Here is a 17,755-nt window from a genome sequence, read left to right as displayed (position 1 = left end):
ATCATATGATAGAATATATAATGGGGTAGTTCTTATTCCTATAATTTTTTTTTATTATTATTATTTTTCTTTTTAACGAATGCCTACCTTCTTTTTTAACTACCAAATCTCATTATACTAGAACTATTCTCCATGATAGATAATTCTTGGTTCATTTTGAATTGTTCACTTATTAAGTTTGCGTGTTTTATCATATCCCTTTGCATTAGATACTCAAGAAAGAAATTTGCCATCTCACTTTCAAGTAACCAATAAATTCTTATTTTGTTTTGTTTCAATTCTAATCAAATGGATTCTGAAAGAGTAATAATGGCTTAAATAATCATAAGCACCATACCACTCTTTATATAGAAATGGACGGCTTGCGTAATAAATTTTCTTATCTTAAAACAAATATTCTGAACCAAATTCTTACTTGAAAATGGAAGAGAGAAGGAAGGGTAGAAAAAAGACACTTCTTTCTTCTTCAATGTAAGTATTAACACAACATACAAAACTACAAAGAATTTTGATAACCTTACACGTGTAATATTTAAGTGAAATCATTCATATATTCTAGAGAAATAATGTCATGCAAATCTTTGGGCATAAAAAATCTTGTAAAATGAAGGAGAGAATAATTAAAATTATTTTTTCAACAATTGATGATTAGTCATATAATTTAATGTAAACTATTCTCATCCTTTTTACCCATTAAAAAAAAAAAATCATTCTCCTTCTTTGTGGATAAGAAAATCCAATGGAAGGAAACAAGGAGAAGAGGGCAATGAAGGATGGACAACTTATAACCTCATTTTCTGTGTCGGGATTTGTGACTAACTAATCCCTTCAAATTCATATTTCTAGCATGCATGAATCATGTTCTCTTGTTTTTCAAATTTTTTTTTCTTCTGAGGGGAATAGATTGGTCACAAGTTTCTCTGAACAGTGGTCTAACAATAACTATGAAAGAAATGCTTACCCACTTGCTTTTTTCTTTTCTTTTCTCTTTCCTTGTTTCTTTATCCTTTTCTTCTTTCAGTTAGCAAATGGTAACATTTCTGAATTGCCTTTAGTGCCCGTCCCTATCCATATATATATTGTCCTTATTTGGTGCAATTGGATCTTTGCCCTTTATAGAATGTTAATAAATAAGGTTGGTGGAGAGCCCAAAATCAGATCTTCTTCAGGCCTTAAAGGTGGGTCAGGGACAGGTACAGGTTCAAGGTCAGGGACAGACAATGTTAGTTAAATGAAGCAGCTACAGTGCTACCTTTTACAGCTTCCACAGACCACAGTTCCAACCTCCCCAGCCACTCAAGTTTCAATTCCATTCCCAAGTTCCAAGACATCTCTTCAAAGGGTCTTAAAGAATAGTAGATTATTTGGGTGGAGCAGTCCTTGTGTATTGCATTATTGCAAAGCTCCTACTGCGAATGAAATTTCTGTTCATACTTAGGAGTTAGGAGCAATGGTCAGACTCAATTGTACTAATAAAAAGAAAGACAAACAACTAATCATAATACAAGGATATACGTGGTTTAGTAAGATATTTATATCCGTGATCAAATGAAAACAGCTTTATTAGTAATAGAAATCTCTTTTAACCTAATGATCACTCATCGTTGTCCAACATAAAGATACAATCTCCGAAAATTATCCCATACTAACCCTAAATGTTCATCAAGCCTTACGGGCTTTTAATGATCTTTTAGAGATGATCCACAATCCAAATTATAGAATGCAAGACATGAATCCTCAATATAGGCAGATCTTATTACTAATTAAATCTACTTAGAATTATGATCTTGACTCCAAAATGACCTACACAATACATCAGCCCATTTTGTAAATGAATGATATAAGGGATCATCCCTTTTTCCTTTTTGAGTTATAAAGTAAAGGCAAAGGGTTCTCAGAACCAAAACCATACCTTAAGCTTAAAAACATTGAATATATATATATATATATATTTTAATCTACTATTCTTTAAGACCCTTTGTAATTAAAAATATCTTATCTTTGGGGCGTAGGGTACCCTGTTGATTTAGAGAAAGTGAGATTGTCTCTAATGGCCAAAAAGAACCAGTGGTTTTATGATGCACAATTAATAAACTACTATGTTTTAATCAATAGTGTAAAAAAATTCATGTATAATAATGGTTGTTATGGTACTGTCTATGTTTAAGATGGAAAGCTATGTGTTTTTATGTATACGCATTCTCAAATACTTTTCATCTTCTCCCTAAATTGCACTTCCAACCATCAGTATAATGCACCCCACCCCCCCCACCCCACCCCACCCCACAATTGATTAATCAGTCTAGAATTGATCATCTTTTCCCTTTTAAAAGGATCCTAACTCAAATATTTGTGAACTTGTATCTTTGTTTACTTATTGGCGAGCCTGTGGCACAATGGTTAAGTTGTACTATTGCAACTTGTTGGTTACAAGTACAAAACTTGAAAACAGCCTCTCCTGCAAAGCAAAACACTTGCTCCTCCCAAGCCTTGCAGTAGAATGAGCCTCATGCATTTTTTTTTTTTTTTTTGAATGTCAGACTATGTCCTACTTCTTCTTGATCTGCAAAAGTTAGGGGAAAAGGTTTCTTCATGTCTATTGTTGATTTCCATATCAACATGCCTTATAATTCATGTCATGTGGAAGAGTGATGTGGTAATTTCTAATAGTTCATGACATGGATTGACCACAATAAATTTAAGACTGAAATTCAATATACCATCTTCAATTTGGTTCATATTGAATCAAAATTGGTCAAAATTAGCTAGAAGAACCTTAGAATTGGACTGAGGAGAAGTCGATATGTAGATTTTGCTTCAAGAACAAGTTTCAATGATTTTCTGTTATTTTAGGAACTAGAATTAAGAATGAGAAAATGAACAAAAAAAATATATTAAAGAGTATTTGTTCTCTTCTTCCAAAAGAGATCACAGGAGTCGGTATTAATTGGAAATGGAATCAATTGATTCCACTGATTCCAATCCAATTTAGCTTTTCACAGTCATGATCAGTGTGTGCTTTTCCAAAAGAGATCACATCAGCCCATTTTGTAAATGAATGATATAAGGGATCAACCTTAAGCCTGTTAGACTATACTCCACTTTAGCTTTTCACAGTCATGATCAGTGTGTGCTTTTTCTGGGTAGATGACGTAAATTCTGATCAGTAGCTGATCCCCACCATTAACATTTGAGAAGGAGCTGTCTCATTGGCCAACCATGCTTTGTCCCTTTCTTGATGATGAATCAGAGAGGGGAGTTTGGGACAAGAGATTCTTCTTCCATTAATGTATGCAATCTGCTACATGTTTGGCTCTATGTATGCCATGCAAGTGTGACCTGATGATAATTACCCAACAGCTTTTGAATTGAAATGTTTGTAGCATTAGGGGGTATGAGTTGTAGAAAATGCTAAAATGCCCACAGGAATTCTATTACTACTTTCTGAATACCCATTATTCCTTGGAGAGAATGACTAGCTGAAAACAATGTTTCTGTCTACATCTAAAAATTTTTAGGAAAAAAGAAAAAGTGTCAGTGCTCTATCAAATTTGTACTCTTTTTTATAATATGAAAACAGTTTTATTAATTTGTTTTGCAAAGGTAAAAATGATAATCCAAAAGTTCTTATTTCATAATATTATAATATTATATTTACAGTTTTCTTTTCCGTAACTATATTCACAGAGGCATAACGTTTTACTATTTCACATGATACGTACAATATGTGGATTAATCTATGTGATAGAGAACTAGACAAGCATTTCATTGGTATAATTTCAATTTAAAATGAATGAAAAAAAAAAATTAAAACTACAAAATATGTCAATTTTATATTTTACTTACAATTCCATAACTGTTCCCATTGAACTACAGATTCTTTCTTGTGAAAGACACAATATGAAAGGTGAGTAGACAATCAGGCTTCATCAAAAAAGAGGAGACAATCAATCTCATGTGCTTTGATTGGTTCCTACAGTGGTTGCAATGCTTGACTTGACCTGTGCAACATTTTCAAACCCTACTTGATTGTATTCCTTTAATTAATAATGGATTTATTTATCTTTTTTTCTGTAAAATGGATTGAGTTATTATATTAATTAGCAGTAATGGCCGCTGATCTCAGCCACCCCCACCACCCCCTCAAAAAAAAAAAAAAAAACCACTTAATATAAGGATTTAAGTTGGTTTATCAAGATTACCTATTTCAATGATAAGATGAGATTACTGCTTGTTCCTATGCTTCTTTCATATTACTGAGAATGAATCAATGCTATCAAAATACAGACACATATTATTGAAATACCCATATATCTCAAAGGCCTTGGACCCCTCTTAATCCGTACACAAACGCAAGCTACAGGGTACAAGGCATCGTACCCCAACATGGGTGACATTGGACGTTATTTGTAAGCGAGACGCTCAAATAGTCTGCTATCCAGCCTATATATAAGTGTAGCAATTTGCAAAGATTTTGGTACAAGGACTAATGAAAGTGATAGGATATAGTAAGGCCGTTTGTGCATGGAAGGAAAATTGTGGATGGGACATTAGTGGCTTTAGGGAGTATAGATTAACTAAGAAAACTGTTCTTAGCTTTAGAAGGACAGGGTCTTAGTGGGGTTTAGGATGAAAATCAATCCGAGAAAAAAGTATATAGTGATCAAGGTGGGGGGAGGTCATTGGTTTCAGAAACAGCTTTCATCTATGGGGTTTGGAACTCAGAAGTCAAAGAAAGGAGCTCGAGAAGGAGTCCATCATTTTCGAGAGAGACAGACTGAAAAAGCAAATCTGGTTTGGGGTTTTCAGCTGCAGCAATGGAGGCAGGATGAGGGTGTTCCTGATGCTCTGCTTTTGGACTGCAGCCTGGTCTTGATTAACATCACATTCTTGTCTGACTGCCAGTCTCTGATCTGGGCATTAGCTCAATGGAGTCATCCCTTTTGATTGGGCCGCCTTAGCTTTGTAGATGATATTTTATTGCTTCAGTTGATTTTGATTCTATTGTTATCGTCGGTGTCTGATCCATATGTGAAATTCATTCAATCTCTCTCGTTTTTACAACAGATATTTGCTTTGAATGAATTTTAAGTGTGAATCTCTCGTTTTTACAACAGATATTTGCTTTGAATGAATTTTAAGTGTGAATCAGACACCATCTAAGAATAGTTCTCATTTAAAAACCTGATCCGAACTCATATTTCAAAAGGGAAAGTCCACTACCTTGAGAGTTGTGCTTTGAAGTTTTGTGTATCTAAAACCTGGTTGATTTGGATCCAACAAGGAAAAAAATCCTCTGTTTTTCTGATCCCTATTTTTCCTTGTTTTGTTACCTGCAAAACACGACACATGGACAACTTTAAGATCAGTGCACTGGATGTAATAATTCTCACCCAACCTTGACCGTTGGTCTTAAAGTTATCCACGTGTCGTGCTCTGCAGGTAACAAAACAAGGAAAAACAGGGATGAGAAAAACAGAGGATTTTCATCCATCGGACAGTGGGTGGACATGCATTTTGAGTCTTGCTTTGTTTGGACTCTTTAGTGACACACTGATCAACAAAAAAAAAAAGTTGGGCAAGGCAGACAATCAGGTTATTCCATTTAATTCCAAGACTTTCTTGCGTTAAAGCATGGAAGAGAAAACGATCCTTTGCCTTTTCCTTCGATGCCAACTACAGCTAAAGGTGTCGTGGCGATCAAAAGGAAGGTTTTGGCATCGATGGTTATGTGTGGAATGTAATGGATTGCTACTCTATCACCCGAATTGGCTTTTTTTAAGAAATCAATTTTTTTTTACCTCTATCATTAATCCGTACCACTATGTCAACAAGATCAACCCAGACTCAAGATCAGCCTCAGCCTCCACCAATACTGATCCAATCCAGGCGATTCCACCAATCTGTTACTGATCCCTAAAACCATGTACAATTGATTGTCTTAATGGAATCTTTTTTCTTTCTTTTATAAGAAAATGAAAATAAAAGCATCCTCTCTTTGTTGGCCTCATCAACAAAGGGAGCAAAGGTTAACACTCAGAAAAGACTGGGGAACATGCTTGTCGAGTCACTCTTGTTCATCCACAAAAAATTCAGAAATGACTGTTGTTTAAGTTGACATTGACTCTTATGGAATGTTTATCCATACTTAGACCAATCAAAAGTAATTGAGATAAAGTTAACATAGAGGATTACTTGGAAGCAGGTTAGAAATATCTGTGATTTTTGGCTCAGCCTGGTTGCAAATAAAGAGAAGGGAATGGAAGTAAAATCAATTTGAAAAGAAAACTAAAACTTTGCTTCATGAATGTAACACTTCTTTAAACCCTAACTAACTATGAGAATCTTTTTCTTTTTCTTTTTTTCCTCAAATGGATTGATTGCTCAACCCTTTCAAGTATCTTCATAAGTCTTATGTTTGAAAATTTTGGAAGAGCATAATTCCATGGAGTAGGCTAGAAATTGTTAGACAAACTACAAGGATAGATACTGACCTTTTATCTACTTTAAAACTTGATTTTCAAAATCCTCACTTCTTCCCATAGATAGTAGTACCCTCTTAGCCTTAACATGCTAAATGACAGATTACAAACCAACTATTTCTTTGAAGTAGAAATATACAACCCAAATACAGTATTATAACATGGGAAGAAGGGTTTCACACAGCCTAATTACCAAGACTAGCAACATACTTGGTATGATTTATTCCAACAACTAAAAGCCCTACTCAGATATTAAAACTTGACCACCAAACACAACCTAATACTTCCTCAGAAATGGGTACAGATCAAAGTTGAACTCTAGGTGCTAAGAATCTTCTTTTGCAAGCTTGGCTGTTTCTGGATTCTTGAGTATTAACTGTTACATCAAACAAAACTAGTAGGGACCTCCTTTCCAACTTTACAATGGATAGTATGGATTATGTGGAAAGAATATAGAAGCAGACCTGATATTTCCAATAAACCCATCACCACATATATGTTATATCATGGAAAAAATGAAAATTCAACTTCCAAGGAAGTCATTAGTACATGAAAAGAAATGGGCTTTGCCACTTGTGAGGCAATTGTTTATCTTTCCTGCAGGACCATATTGTTATTGATAATGACCATTTGATTAGATGCATCTCTTTCCACTTCTAGTTTCCTTGTTACCTCAGAAAAAATATCTTAGTGCTGATAGTTTCTCAGCTAAAACAGAGCTATTGGACATCCAAAGAGAGCACAGTGGCACAGACCATATGGATAGCACATTGGGACATATCTTGTCATTTCCAACTCACACAAAACATTATTATCAGTAAGACTATGGTCAAAGTAATCAATGAATCAGGCAACCAAATCTGTTTGCATGTCTTGCATGCTTAACCTGTCTTTAGTCTCAAATTCTGTCCAGTATCCCCATCTACAACAACAACAACAACGTTCAACTCGGCCTTATCCCAACTTAACGGGGCCTGCAACATGAAGCCATGCAAAACAGTATCTCCATCTACAATAAGTTCATTAACATCCATATTGTTCAATTATGAATTTAGTATGTCAAAAGATTCACAATTTTGAGTTTCTTTTTTTCCAGTTTCTTGCATAGGGAGATTGTTTTCTGCAGTAGCAGAGTTAATAGCTAATAATATATGAAAAAGTTGGATTTGTTAGTTAATATCAAGCCATAACTGGGCTCCATTTCATATTTTTGGGGAAAGGGCTTTTATTACCCTTCCTTCTCCACTATGAATAAAACCCACAATCTAAAAATGGCAACACAGAACACCATGCAATTGAATAGCAATTACACCCCCCCCCCCCAAAAAAAAAATCCCAATCCCAATCCCAATCCCAATGCGGGTTAAGTAGAATGGGCAATGATATCAGAGAATAAAAACCAGGAATTGGGATCCGGATCGATCCTGGCCAATTCTGATCCCAATAATCCCCAACCTAGTTCGTAGAGTGGTCGGCTGCACTGATCCATCTTTAAACAATGATTGATATTGACCAGTTAACAAGAAAATTGCACCGTGTCTGCCTCATGCTTCACTTTCAAGTTTCAACATGTTACTTCAAAATGAGTTCCAACTCCACATATCCTGTCTTATATCTACTAGTATTTCTCTTTTTTGCTTTTAATGTTTTTATTGAATTATGTCAATTAGTGATGACCATAAAGTGCTTTATCTCAATTTTCCATCCCTTCATTTTGTAGTTGGTGGCAATTTTGACTAATAAACAGTTAAATCCATCAAGGGCCACCATGTACAGCATTTTCTTTTCCTGTTCCTTTTTACTATTGTCATTTGATATATTAGTAATTTTTCACTAAGAGCTTCACACAGTAGCATGAAGTAAAAGAGTTCAAAGAAAGGATTAGATTGTCAGAACCCCCGCCCAGGGGGGGGGGGGGTATCAGCAAGTTAAATTCTAAATGACATGAAGTTAGAAACATCTACTGTTCAGTGTGGTGTTTGACATGTAGAATTGTATGGCACGAGGAATTAGAGGTTAGTTAAAAGGAAGTACGTTTAAATGGAACAACTACATAACTGGAGCATTATCAAAGTAACTGGCTTAAAAGAGATTTTATCACAGTAGCAATAAGCACATCCTGCAAGACACTGCAAATATGCATGTTCTCTTTCCTCTCCTTTCTTTTGGGTGCACAAATATACAATCCCAGTCACACTAGGTCAAAGCTGGAAGATTAATTAATAACAGTAATTAAAATGAACTAAAATATACAGAAGAATAGTTCATTTATTTATTTATTCTATGACAGGATTACTTGATATAAATGACATTTGCCATATAACATACATGATGACAGTATTAAATGATACAAATAACATTTGAAGTTGAACATATGAACATTTAGAGGATTTTTGCGTAGGGTAGGTATTCACACCACGGAGGCCAGTTGATTCCTGCAGAGACAATGGGGCAGAGGGGCGCCATATTAGATGAAAAGAAATACATCAGTAGATAAAAAGTGGCCACTAATATAAGTTAATTCCTTTTATTTAATTAATAAAGGCACATAAACCCTTACGCATAATTTGAGGCATAATCATTTCAACTATGATGAAAGTAGAATCGCTACTTACTCACATTGGGCCATTGTGGGATGCAGATACTTGTCCAAAGTGAGAGGTTTAGGACCACCAAACCAGTCGATCAAAAATAAGTCTTCAATTTCCAGTTTGTAGAACTGAAAATTATGATCCTTGGGCCAATCTATCACCCACCAAAAGTAAAGAGGAAGAGTGAGCAATTTTACGTCGCCAAAACCGCTGACATGAAATTTAAGAATCAGTACTAAGCTCCGATATTTTGGAATTACCTTTCATCTCAGAATGCTTTGAGAACAAGGCACGTTCAGCAAAATCTGCTTCACTAGAGTGTCTGTCTACCAACTTCAACTGAACATAATAGAGCAGAAGTTTCAATTACAATTAGCCAACAAAAAAACAAAAGGCAGTTTTTAGAAATCTCTTTTTTGGTACACAAATGGCATTTCAAAGTCTACGAGGCCCCTTTCGATGACAAACAACCACGCCTTCAATAGATGATGAGTTAGTAATAATAGCAATGTGCTTTACTGAAAACAGCTAATAAAAAGGTTTCAAATTTTCTTAAGATCAAATTTCTAGTGTAAAATATATTTGTAATCTGGGAAAGACTGAATTGAAAATATTTGAAAACCCCTCACTTTCTTTGATGACATACGTGGAAGTAAAAAAAATGCTATGCCACTAGACAGTGCTATAGTGCACTCAGATTTAGAAAATTGATTCTAGCATGAGGGTGGTTCGATTATATCCAAATTTTGACCACCTTAGCCACTACACTTCAGCATAAACAATGCTGCATCTGAGAGAAAAGGATACAGAAAACTATAGGCATGGGGGGATCTTCTAGAAGCCCTTTCTCCTCTTCTGATTCCAGCAACCAGAAGCAATCTCCCCCCCCCCCTTTTTCTAATTTCCAGGTTTCCTTTTGTAATTAGAATGTTTATCTGGGGGCTGGTCTCCAAACTAATCTCCTTAAGGTCCTATTTTTTGGGTAATAATATCAATGTGTTTTACTTTAAAGGGTTGTTTGTTCAAGTGCAGAGGAAGAGTGCCGTGCCATGGGTCATGCTACGTGTAAATTGTTATGGTTCAGATCACTTTTTTGTGAAGTACACATGTGCAGATGTGGCGAGCATCTTTACTATGCCCAAGTGCTTGCCCCTTACTAGTTAAGGAATTAAGGAAGCCAACAAGCAAGAAAACTACAGGGTGGTCTATGATATCTTTCCTCAAGATCCAAGTAGTTTCTAATTTCAAAAAGTAAGAAAACTCTTGTTTAATAACTAGGGCCAACTCCCAAGGCTGAAACCCATTCTATAAATGGGTGTGGTTGTCAGATGAAGAAGCATACAAGTTGATCAATAGAGAGCTGCTATTTACTTGCAATTTCCATGTGGATTCACTGTCTAGTGTTGAGGTCGATTCCCTTGAGGACTAGCAGGTAGATTCCTGTGTATTCTTCTACTCTACATTTCTCATTATTCAAACTCTATGTTCTCCATATCATGTCAGTTTTCTTACTCCATTACATCCATGCAGTACGGTTCTCCAACCATGGATTAGCTAGCTTATTGTTCATATCTCTCTAATAGGTGGCCATTTTGCTTTCATATTAATATATGTATATATATATATATATATTCTGATACCATGCTCCATCAGTTCTGGTCATTAAAACCTAGTTTAATACCCACTGTGTTATCTTCTAGACCCCTAGCGGTGTTTCTTTTAATATTCATAATAGTCCCAATCTCACCCTTCCATCATCAGAAGAAATCTGACATTCTTTAATCATCTAAAAGGTCTATAACAGGGGTGACTCGACCAAGTTTGAGGACCAACAGATTAGTAAAGCTATAAGATTTCTCCTATTCTATCCCACTTCTCGATTGTTGATTTCTCAAAAATCTGTTCCTATATTTGTAGCATCTAATCCAAGGTTAGTGACTGTTATAGTCCTATACTATCTAATTCTGTTATTCCAGGAATCCATATTAGCAACTTATTAAATCATAACTTCCCAAATTAGGATTAGCATTTCAGAATTTCCCCAATAAAGAGGTCTCAAACTCCATGTGCAATTGAAGTGTGAGTTAACATGCCAAGATAATAAGCATGCAGAAACTTGGGTTGTGAAAACAGTCAAGTAGTCTATGAACAGGTTAGTTTATGGATTTTATTATAGGGGGAAGAAATGGGATGTGAAATTTGACGGAGGAAGAGAATTTTAGAGAAGGATAGGGTTGTATGATAGTTAGGAAAAGTAGAGTAGGTAAGTGATTTTTACAGTGGATGGTCGAAAAAATTGGGATTTTAATGGAGTTTGCAGAATTTATTGATTTTTTGTATTGGGCAGTTGGGAAGTAAGGATTCCAGCATTGGCAAAACAGGGTATATGGCTAGAGCTGTAGTTTGAGGTCGTGTATCAAAAGAGATAAGATAAATAGGTCTGCGCATTTAGAGTAGCTATTCCAGCAGCAAAAAGCAGTGAACAATAAAGAAAAGAGAAGTTCCTGAGTTTTACTTACTAGAATAAACCAACTCGAAACATCATTCTTAAAACAATAGAGCATCAGAATTCATTCATGCTTGAACAAATCTTCAAGCTTGCAAAAGCAAACATATACCTTTCTTGAAAATCATGAGGTAAAAGTTATTTAATGTGATTGTGCTAATTAACTTTGGGGTTGGATATTTTCTGCTTCGAGAATGGCCTGGGCTTTTCCAAACTATATGGGAAACTATCAGAAGGTTGGCTTCAAATACATTTGGCACTAGAAAGGTCAGGATTTTGAGGCTGATTCATGGGCTTTCTGGCATGAAGAAACCAATCCACATTTCAAAGGCAACCCTGCCTAATGCAGGTGCACAACCATGGACCGATCCAAACAGAGATGAACCGGACCCATATTTGAGTCTTTGTTCTATTAGGATTTTAGGAAGCTTTATTTATTTAGGAATATCATGTAATCTTTTATTTTAAGTAGTACTTAGAGTAGAAGTAGAGTTGGTTTACTTGTTTCCTAATTTGAGTTTATTCCTTAGTAGAGTAGGTTTCTATTTTGATATGAGTTTTTCTCTTATAAATATGTAATTGATGCACAAGTATTGGACAGAATAAAAGAAGAATTGAATTTGATTGAGTGGTGCCTATATGGCATGGCAGCCCTTGGCTGTGTGTGATTCCCCCCCCTTTCTCTTGTACAATTCCTCTCCCTCCCCTGCAACTCTGAGTTCTCTCAGGGATTCTTTCCCTTCCCCTACTAGCCCTCCATCAAACTCTCACTTTTGCATATAAAGTAAACCCTGAAACCTCATTTTAATAACCACTGCAATAACAGATTCACTTATGCTCTTCTTTGGCAGTTCAGGTTAATGCAGTACTTTTTCTACCAAATACTTTAGTCACTGAGTAATATTAAATCATTTGGTCCTCACAAGCACTAAAGACAATAACCACAACAAAACAATAAGTGGATATCTGAAAGTTATCAAATACTAAGTTAGGTTAGAATAGGAAAATATGTGTACTATATTTTCAGAAGATATTGGAGAGAGATATCTATCAGCTATTTATTAGATATTCATCTCGGAAATTGTCACTAAATTCTCAGCTTAATGTGGAATAAATGAATTTACAGGAGCGGAATAAATTTGTTTCAATTTATACTCAACCTTTTCTTTTCTTTTATGGTTAAATTGGCTTAAACTGTTATTTAGATGCATTACCATAAAAACAAGTGCTGCCCTCTGCCCCTCTCCACCAAATCTTCATAACTCACTCTTGTTTTTATGTATAATCATGTAGTTAAAATACATAGAGCATAAGATCATGGGGATGTCCTCATGAATCATGATAACTTCGTGGGTGTCTAGATTACTCACTTCATGTCTATGGCAAACAATATTCCACATTTCAATTACCAAAGTCATATTTTTAGAAAGAGGTGGAATGTGCACATGTATATAAGAATTAAATGTTGTGAGAACCGAGAAGAATGCACCATGGTGAGTAAAAAGAGAAAATGAAAATATCATGAATAGTGTGTCAACAGATAAATCAGCAGGTTGCTATGATTTATTCCCCAACTCACCTTTCCTGTAAGGGTTAGTTTTGCACAAGTGGGGTTCTCAGGGTTCGTTCTGCCACAAGTCCCAATAGGGTACTCACTAATTGTAAATGATGACCTCTGATCCTTCAATGCATCTCTAGCAGTTGGATCAAGAGTAGTCAAATAGAAGTATGGTATACCACGGCCTTGATCAGGCAATCCATCACTAAATGAAACCACGTTCCTGCGTGGTTTTAGATATTATGTCAAGAGATAAGTAAACACACACAATTGGGCCTATAGCATATTTTAGTCATTGTTTTATAATGGTGTTCCAAATAAGTAATTTCTCATTGCAAGAAAAACCATACCCAAATGGTGCTCCTCCCATATCACTTGAAATGGTACTGCACAAACAAAACAACTAGTCATGTTTACTTCAACACCACAAGATTTAAGATTCATATCAGATATAGAAGGAATGCCTTAAAAGTTCATGGCGGGTAGGTGATGCCATATTAGATGATTTTTTTTTTTTTTTTTTTTGGGGGGGGGTGGTGGGGGTGGTGGGGGTGGTAGGTGGCCAATGATAATTCTGTTTAGGAGAATAGCTAATACATGGACCCATATAAATGCCATGAACATTATCCAAATTCTTTCCCTGTATCAGGCATGTAATAAAACCAGCAGGGCAGGGCATGGGAAAAGTTGAACCCACCCAGTGAACTGTGTCACCTAGGCTGCCAGCAAGGCAATTGGCTGGAGTGACCAGGTAGCCTAGGAGTTCTGTCAACATCTGTTACTAGTTAAGATACAGGGTGCTGTGGAGAAGGATGCAAATAACAAATAAAAGTCAACAAATTCATAGCAGACAAATTATATTACAATCAGGAAATATAAGCAAACTAATATCATTTGTTGATATCAACTCAGGCATATTCATGTTTAAATCTACTTTCCATCTTTAGTTACCACAATTAGTTCCCAATTCCCACACCCTTAAGATAAAAATGCATTACTTCATTAAAAGGATCTCCAGTATAGCCTCCAAGCAGACATGAACTTTCTGATCAGCTGCTTCTTCATTAATCACCCTATCCAGCAGTCAAAATGTCATGTACCAACCTCTTAAAATTAGTAGTTTCAGCTACCATGGCTCTCCAAATCATAAACTCATAATGGGGCCCAAAATCCTTAACTGTCAGTCCACCAATCCCCATAGCTCAAGGCACACAATTAAGTATCAAAAGCCTAGAAATTACATTGACTTCATCTCTTTCCACAAATTCTTCACTTCCAGTTGGTCGAAAAACAACCATTGCTTCAACTACTGCTTTTAATTGCCAAATTATAAATGTATTAATGGTATTTTTTTATCACTGGGTTGATAACAAATCTATAAATTCTTCCTCTACGAATTATTCATTGAAGTCTTAGATATTCCACTAAGCCAAATCTTATTTCACGAACAGGAAATTCCACCCCCAATTTCTATTCCATGAACAGGAAAGGTCTTTGATCAAATAGGATACCGATAACCAAAATTTCTAAATTTAAAGAAAATCCCAACATGGGGTTGCAGAATAGCAACGAAGAAATAAACCAAATTTTTGGTCCATAATTCATGGGTACCCCTGCTATGGCCCTTCTAATCAGAATTTCAGAGACTAAAAATCTAGGATCATGGAGCCAAGAGATGGGTGCTTCTTCAATCCCCATAAAACCAACCAACCCTTTTACCAGAAAAAAGAAACTTTCTACTTCAAGTGAAGCAGAAAATCCCCGACCGCAAGCAGAACGGATTAAGCACATATTCTAACGTTTAAATAAAAACCAAGAACTTAAAAATGCAAAAAGGAAAAAAGGGCCAAAAAAATGAAGAATGAAGAAATAATCGGGACGAAGACAAGCCAGTAAACTAAACCGCAGGTAATTCGCGACGGGCAGCATCATCCCAAACAGCCAAAGCATCAAATGAATAATTCAAACCTATCAAACAATAAAACAATATACAACACAAAGGTATAAAGGTGTAATTGTAGAAATCTTAAACAAAGTAGAACAAAAGGAAGAGATAATTCAATTCAAGACTACCCAATTCAGAAAGAACAGAATCAAAGGCATACAACAATTAAAGAAGAAAAATACAGAATTAAAAAATGATACAGAGGATATAGTACCTCAAAACCCCCCATGAATTCAGAGAGACCAACCACCGAGCGGTAGCAGCAGCATTATCAGGGTCGGGTTTCTTTCCGATGAGAAGTTGCCCTTGTGCGAAGATAGAAACTTCAAGGAATACAGAAACGAAGAAGAAGAAACAAACTAAATGATGAGAAGAAACGCTCCTGCCTTCCATTGTTTGTCCTTCTGCAAGTGTAGTAACCTGTGAGACTCCCTTACCAATCAAATCTTATCTAATTTATATAGAGTTATGGAAAGATTCACAGAATTGATGAACTCAATAACAGTGTAGACATCCCAATCTCTACTTGTACGAGGAAAATACGTATGAATTTCTTTAGCCTTTTGGCCCCTTTTCTGGCCGTTTTTCTATGAAAAAGGGAAGTGATAACCTCACTTCTGTGACTTCACGGTAACAGCCAAGTAAACCACAAGTCAAATAAATAGTTTTGGGACGTTAGATCCCTAATCGACGTGTTTTGATGGATCCGTCAGCTAACTGTCAAATCGTTTTCTTGAGGTAAGCATAACCCTAAAAAATAGCCAAAACAGAAATTAAGAGGAGAGAAAGAAATGAAGGGTTCCAATGGCGTCTACATCACTCTAACACTCTCTCTCCTCCCACAATGTGAGTCTTTCTTATACAAACACATGACTAGCGAGAGACTCCTTTCAATGCATGCCTAATATTTTATTATAAATTGAAGATTAAAATGGATGGATAAAACGCAAATTTATTTTTTATTAGTATTTTTTTTCATATTTTTATTGATGATTAGGATATGAGGAAAAAATAGTACCACGTGGAATAAAAAAGAGCACACAAAAATATTATGCTAATATGAAACCTCCTTACTAATAGGAGCATTAGCATTGTAAAAGAATATCAAATATTTGGCATTTTATTTTAGATCATGGTCATTTCACTTTATTCTTAGAAAGATTAACAGTGTGATTAACTTCTTGGTTAGAAAGACTATGTTCTTAATGTATAAAACATTTATTTGGGCAATGTCTTTTAGGTGTGAATGTTCAGTGCACACACCCTTATGTCTAAGTGTGGTCTTTATGTCTCCAAAAAACTTGGTTATGAACAAAAAAAAAAAGTATCATGCCAATTTTAAGAAGGAATGGAATGATAACTAATATAAGTAGCTAAGATGGAATGGAATTGCATTTAAAATGGGTAGTTGGTAGGGATGTAAATGGATAGTCATAATTCAAATTCAAATTCATATTCATATTCCTTTAGGGGTATCCGTATCTGATCAAAGGGTATTTCGAATAAAATCTGAATTATTCAAAAAATAATTATCCAATCTAGTTAAATAATCAATTAATGATTTTGAAGGTTCTTGGAATTTAAACAAGTTATAGATAATGAAAAAAAGAGTTAAAACAACTTGGAAAGATGGATGAAGAATAAATTATATTCATTGGGGGAGTTCCAGATTACATAAATCAGAGAATAAACGGACAATTGAAAATTTAAATTTAATCAATATTCTAAGTCCAATCCATTTACATCCCTACTAACTGGCAAGTTACCAACTCTTTTTTCCATTCATTATTAGGTAAGAGTTTTCTTTTGAGAGCATGGTTCCGTAAGGACCATGAAAACATGAACGAAAAACACCAACAAGAACAGATTTTTCGACTTTGAAAAATGGGGTGGGCGATCATGTTGCCCCATCATGTTCCTAGACGCAGACTCTCGTTCCGGACATTCTTTTTCCTTGATTATCTTATTTTATTTTATTTTATTATTATTATTTTTTTTTTTGATAAATCCCTCGTCATCATTTCTAGAGTTGCATAATTCTAAACGTATATATATGGCTTCAGCAATTCACCATCATGGAGGCCCATAATCAGATAAACCTTGCCCATTCCCACATGCGTAGTGGACAGCCCATTGGAATTGATCCAATGGAGTAATTGATTGGACTCTTCATTCAATTCCCATTACGGAACTTTTCCATTCCACCAATTCATCAAAGCGTTGCTTCCCTTAATCTACAGAACACAAGTGTGGTCAGTGGTGTTAGACCGTTGGTGCAATTCTTAGGGCCTCAACTTTCTCTTCATTCGTCTTTTAGGTTGAAATTGAACCAAACAATAGGAATAAACCTTGTGATTTGGTTAGAAGAGTTAGGCTTACATGAGAGGATCCTCTGTAGTTATATTCACCAAGACATACATATGAAAATTCAACAATTGTCCCATTTCTTTGTCATTTATAGGGTAAAGAGAGGTATATATAGAAGCAAAAAAGAGAGAATTGTTGGATTCTCATTTACGAGGATCCATTTTCGATTTACATCAAAATTAATTCACCTTCGAATGATGAAATTCCACCCTACCACATGACATAAGAGAAACAGACATGATTAGCAAATTTCAAGCATAAACACACAATTTGATTTTTTTTCTTTTGTAAATTACAGTGTCACCC

At 35.3% G+C, this 17,755-nt stretch overlaps 1 protein-coding gene across 2 annotated transcripts; it reads right to left on the bottom strand.

The window, feature by feature from the left end:
* Nucleotides 1–8,602: 8,602 nt before the first annotated feature.
* LOC122075180 (protein CREG1) lies at nucleotides 8,603–15,701 on the bottom strand. Of its 2 annotated transcripts, none has more exons than XM_042640124.1 (6): nucleotides 15,297–15,701; nucleotides 13,488–13,523; nucleotides 13,159–13,360; nucleotides 9,334–9,412; nucleotides 9,098–9,227; nucleotides 8,603–8,917 (listed from the first exon to the last, which is right to left on the bottom strand). In XM_042640124.1, the coding sequence occupies exons 1-6, from the start codon at nucleotides 15,473–15,475 to the stop codon at nucleotides 8,893–8,895; spliced, it is 651 nt and encodes a 216-aa protein (XP_042496058.1). In that variant the 5' UTR covers nucleotides 15,476–15,701; the 3' UTR covers nucleotides 8,603–8,892. The 2 variants fall into 2 exon arrangements, with proteins under 2 accessions (XP_042496058.1, XP_042496059.1); XM_042640125.1 differs by having other exon boundaries at nucleotides 9,102–9,227; nucleotides 15,297–15,699.
* Nucleotides 15,702–17,755: the final 2,054 nt, after the last annotated feature.

This window comes from Macadamia integrifolia, chromosome 4 (assembly GCF_013358625.1).
Source record: "Macadamia integrifolia cultivar HAES 741 chromosome 4, SCU_Mint_v3, whole genome shotgun sequence".
Lineage (NCBI taxonomy): Eukaryota > Viridiplantae > Streptophyta > Magnoliopsida > Proteales > Proteaceae > Macadamia > Macadamia integrifolia.
The sequence above is the reverse complement of the archived record's forward strand: the minus strand, read 5'-3'. Positions and strand labels throughout refer to the sequence as shown.

Excerpts from the sequence above, each read along its gene's own strand:
- LOC122075180 (XM_042640124.1), bottom strand. The coding sequence starts at position 15,475 with ATGGAAGGCAGGAGCGTTTCTTCTCATCATTTAGTTTGTTTCTTCTTC. Across the intron at positions 13,524-15,296 it reads AATTCATGGGGGGTTTTGAG|TACCATTTCAAGTGATATGG; the intron begins GTACTATATCCT and ends TTGTTTGTGCAG. Across the intron at positions 13,361-13,487 it reads ATGGGAGGAGCACCATTTGG|GAACGTGGTTTCATTTAGTG; the intron begins GTATGGTTTTTC and ends AAAACCACGCAG.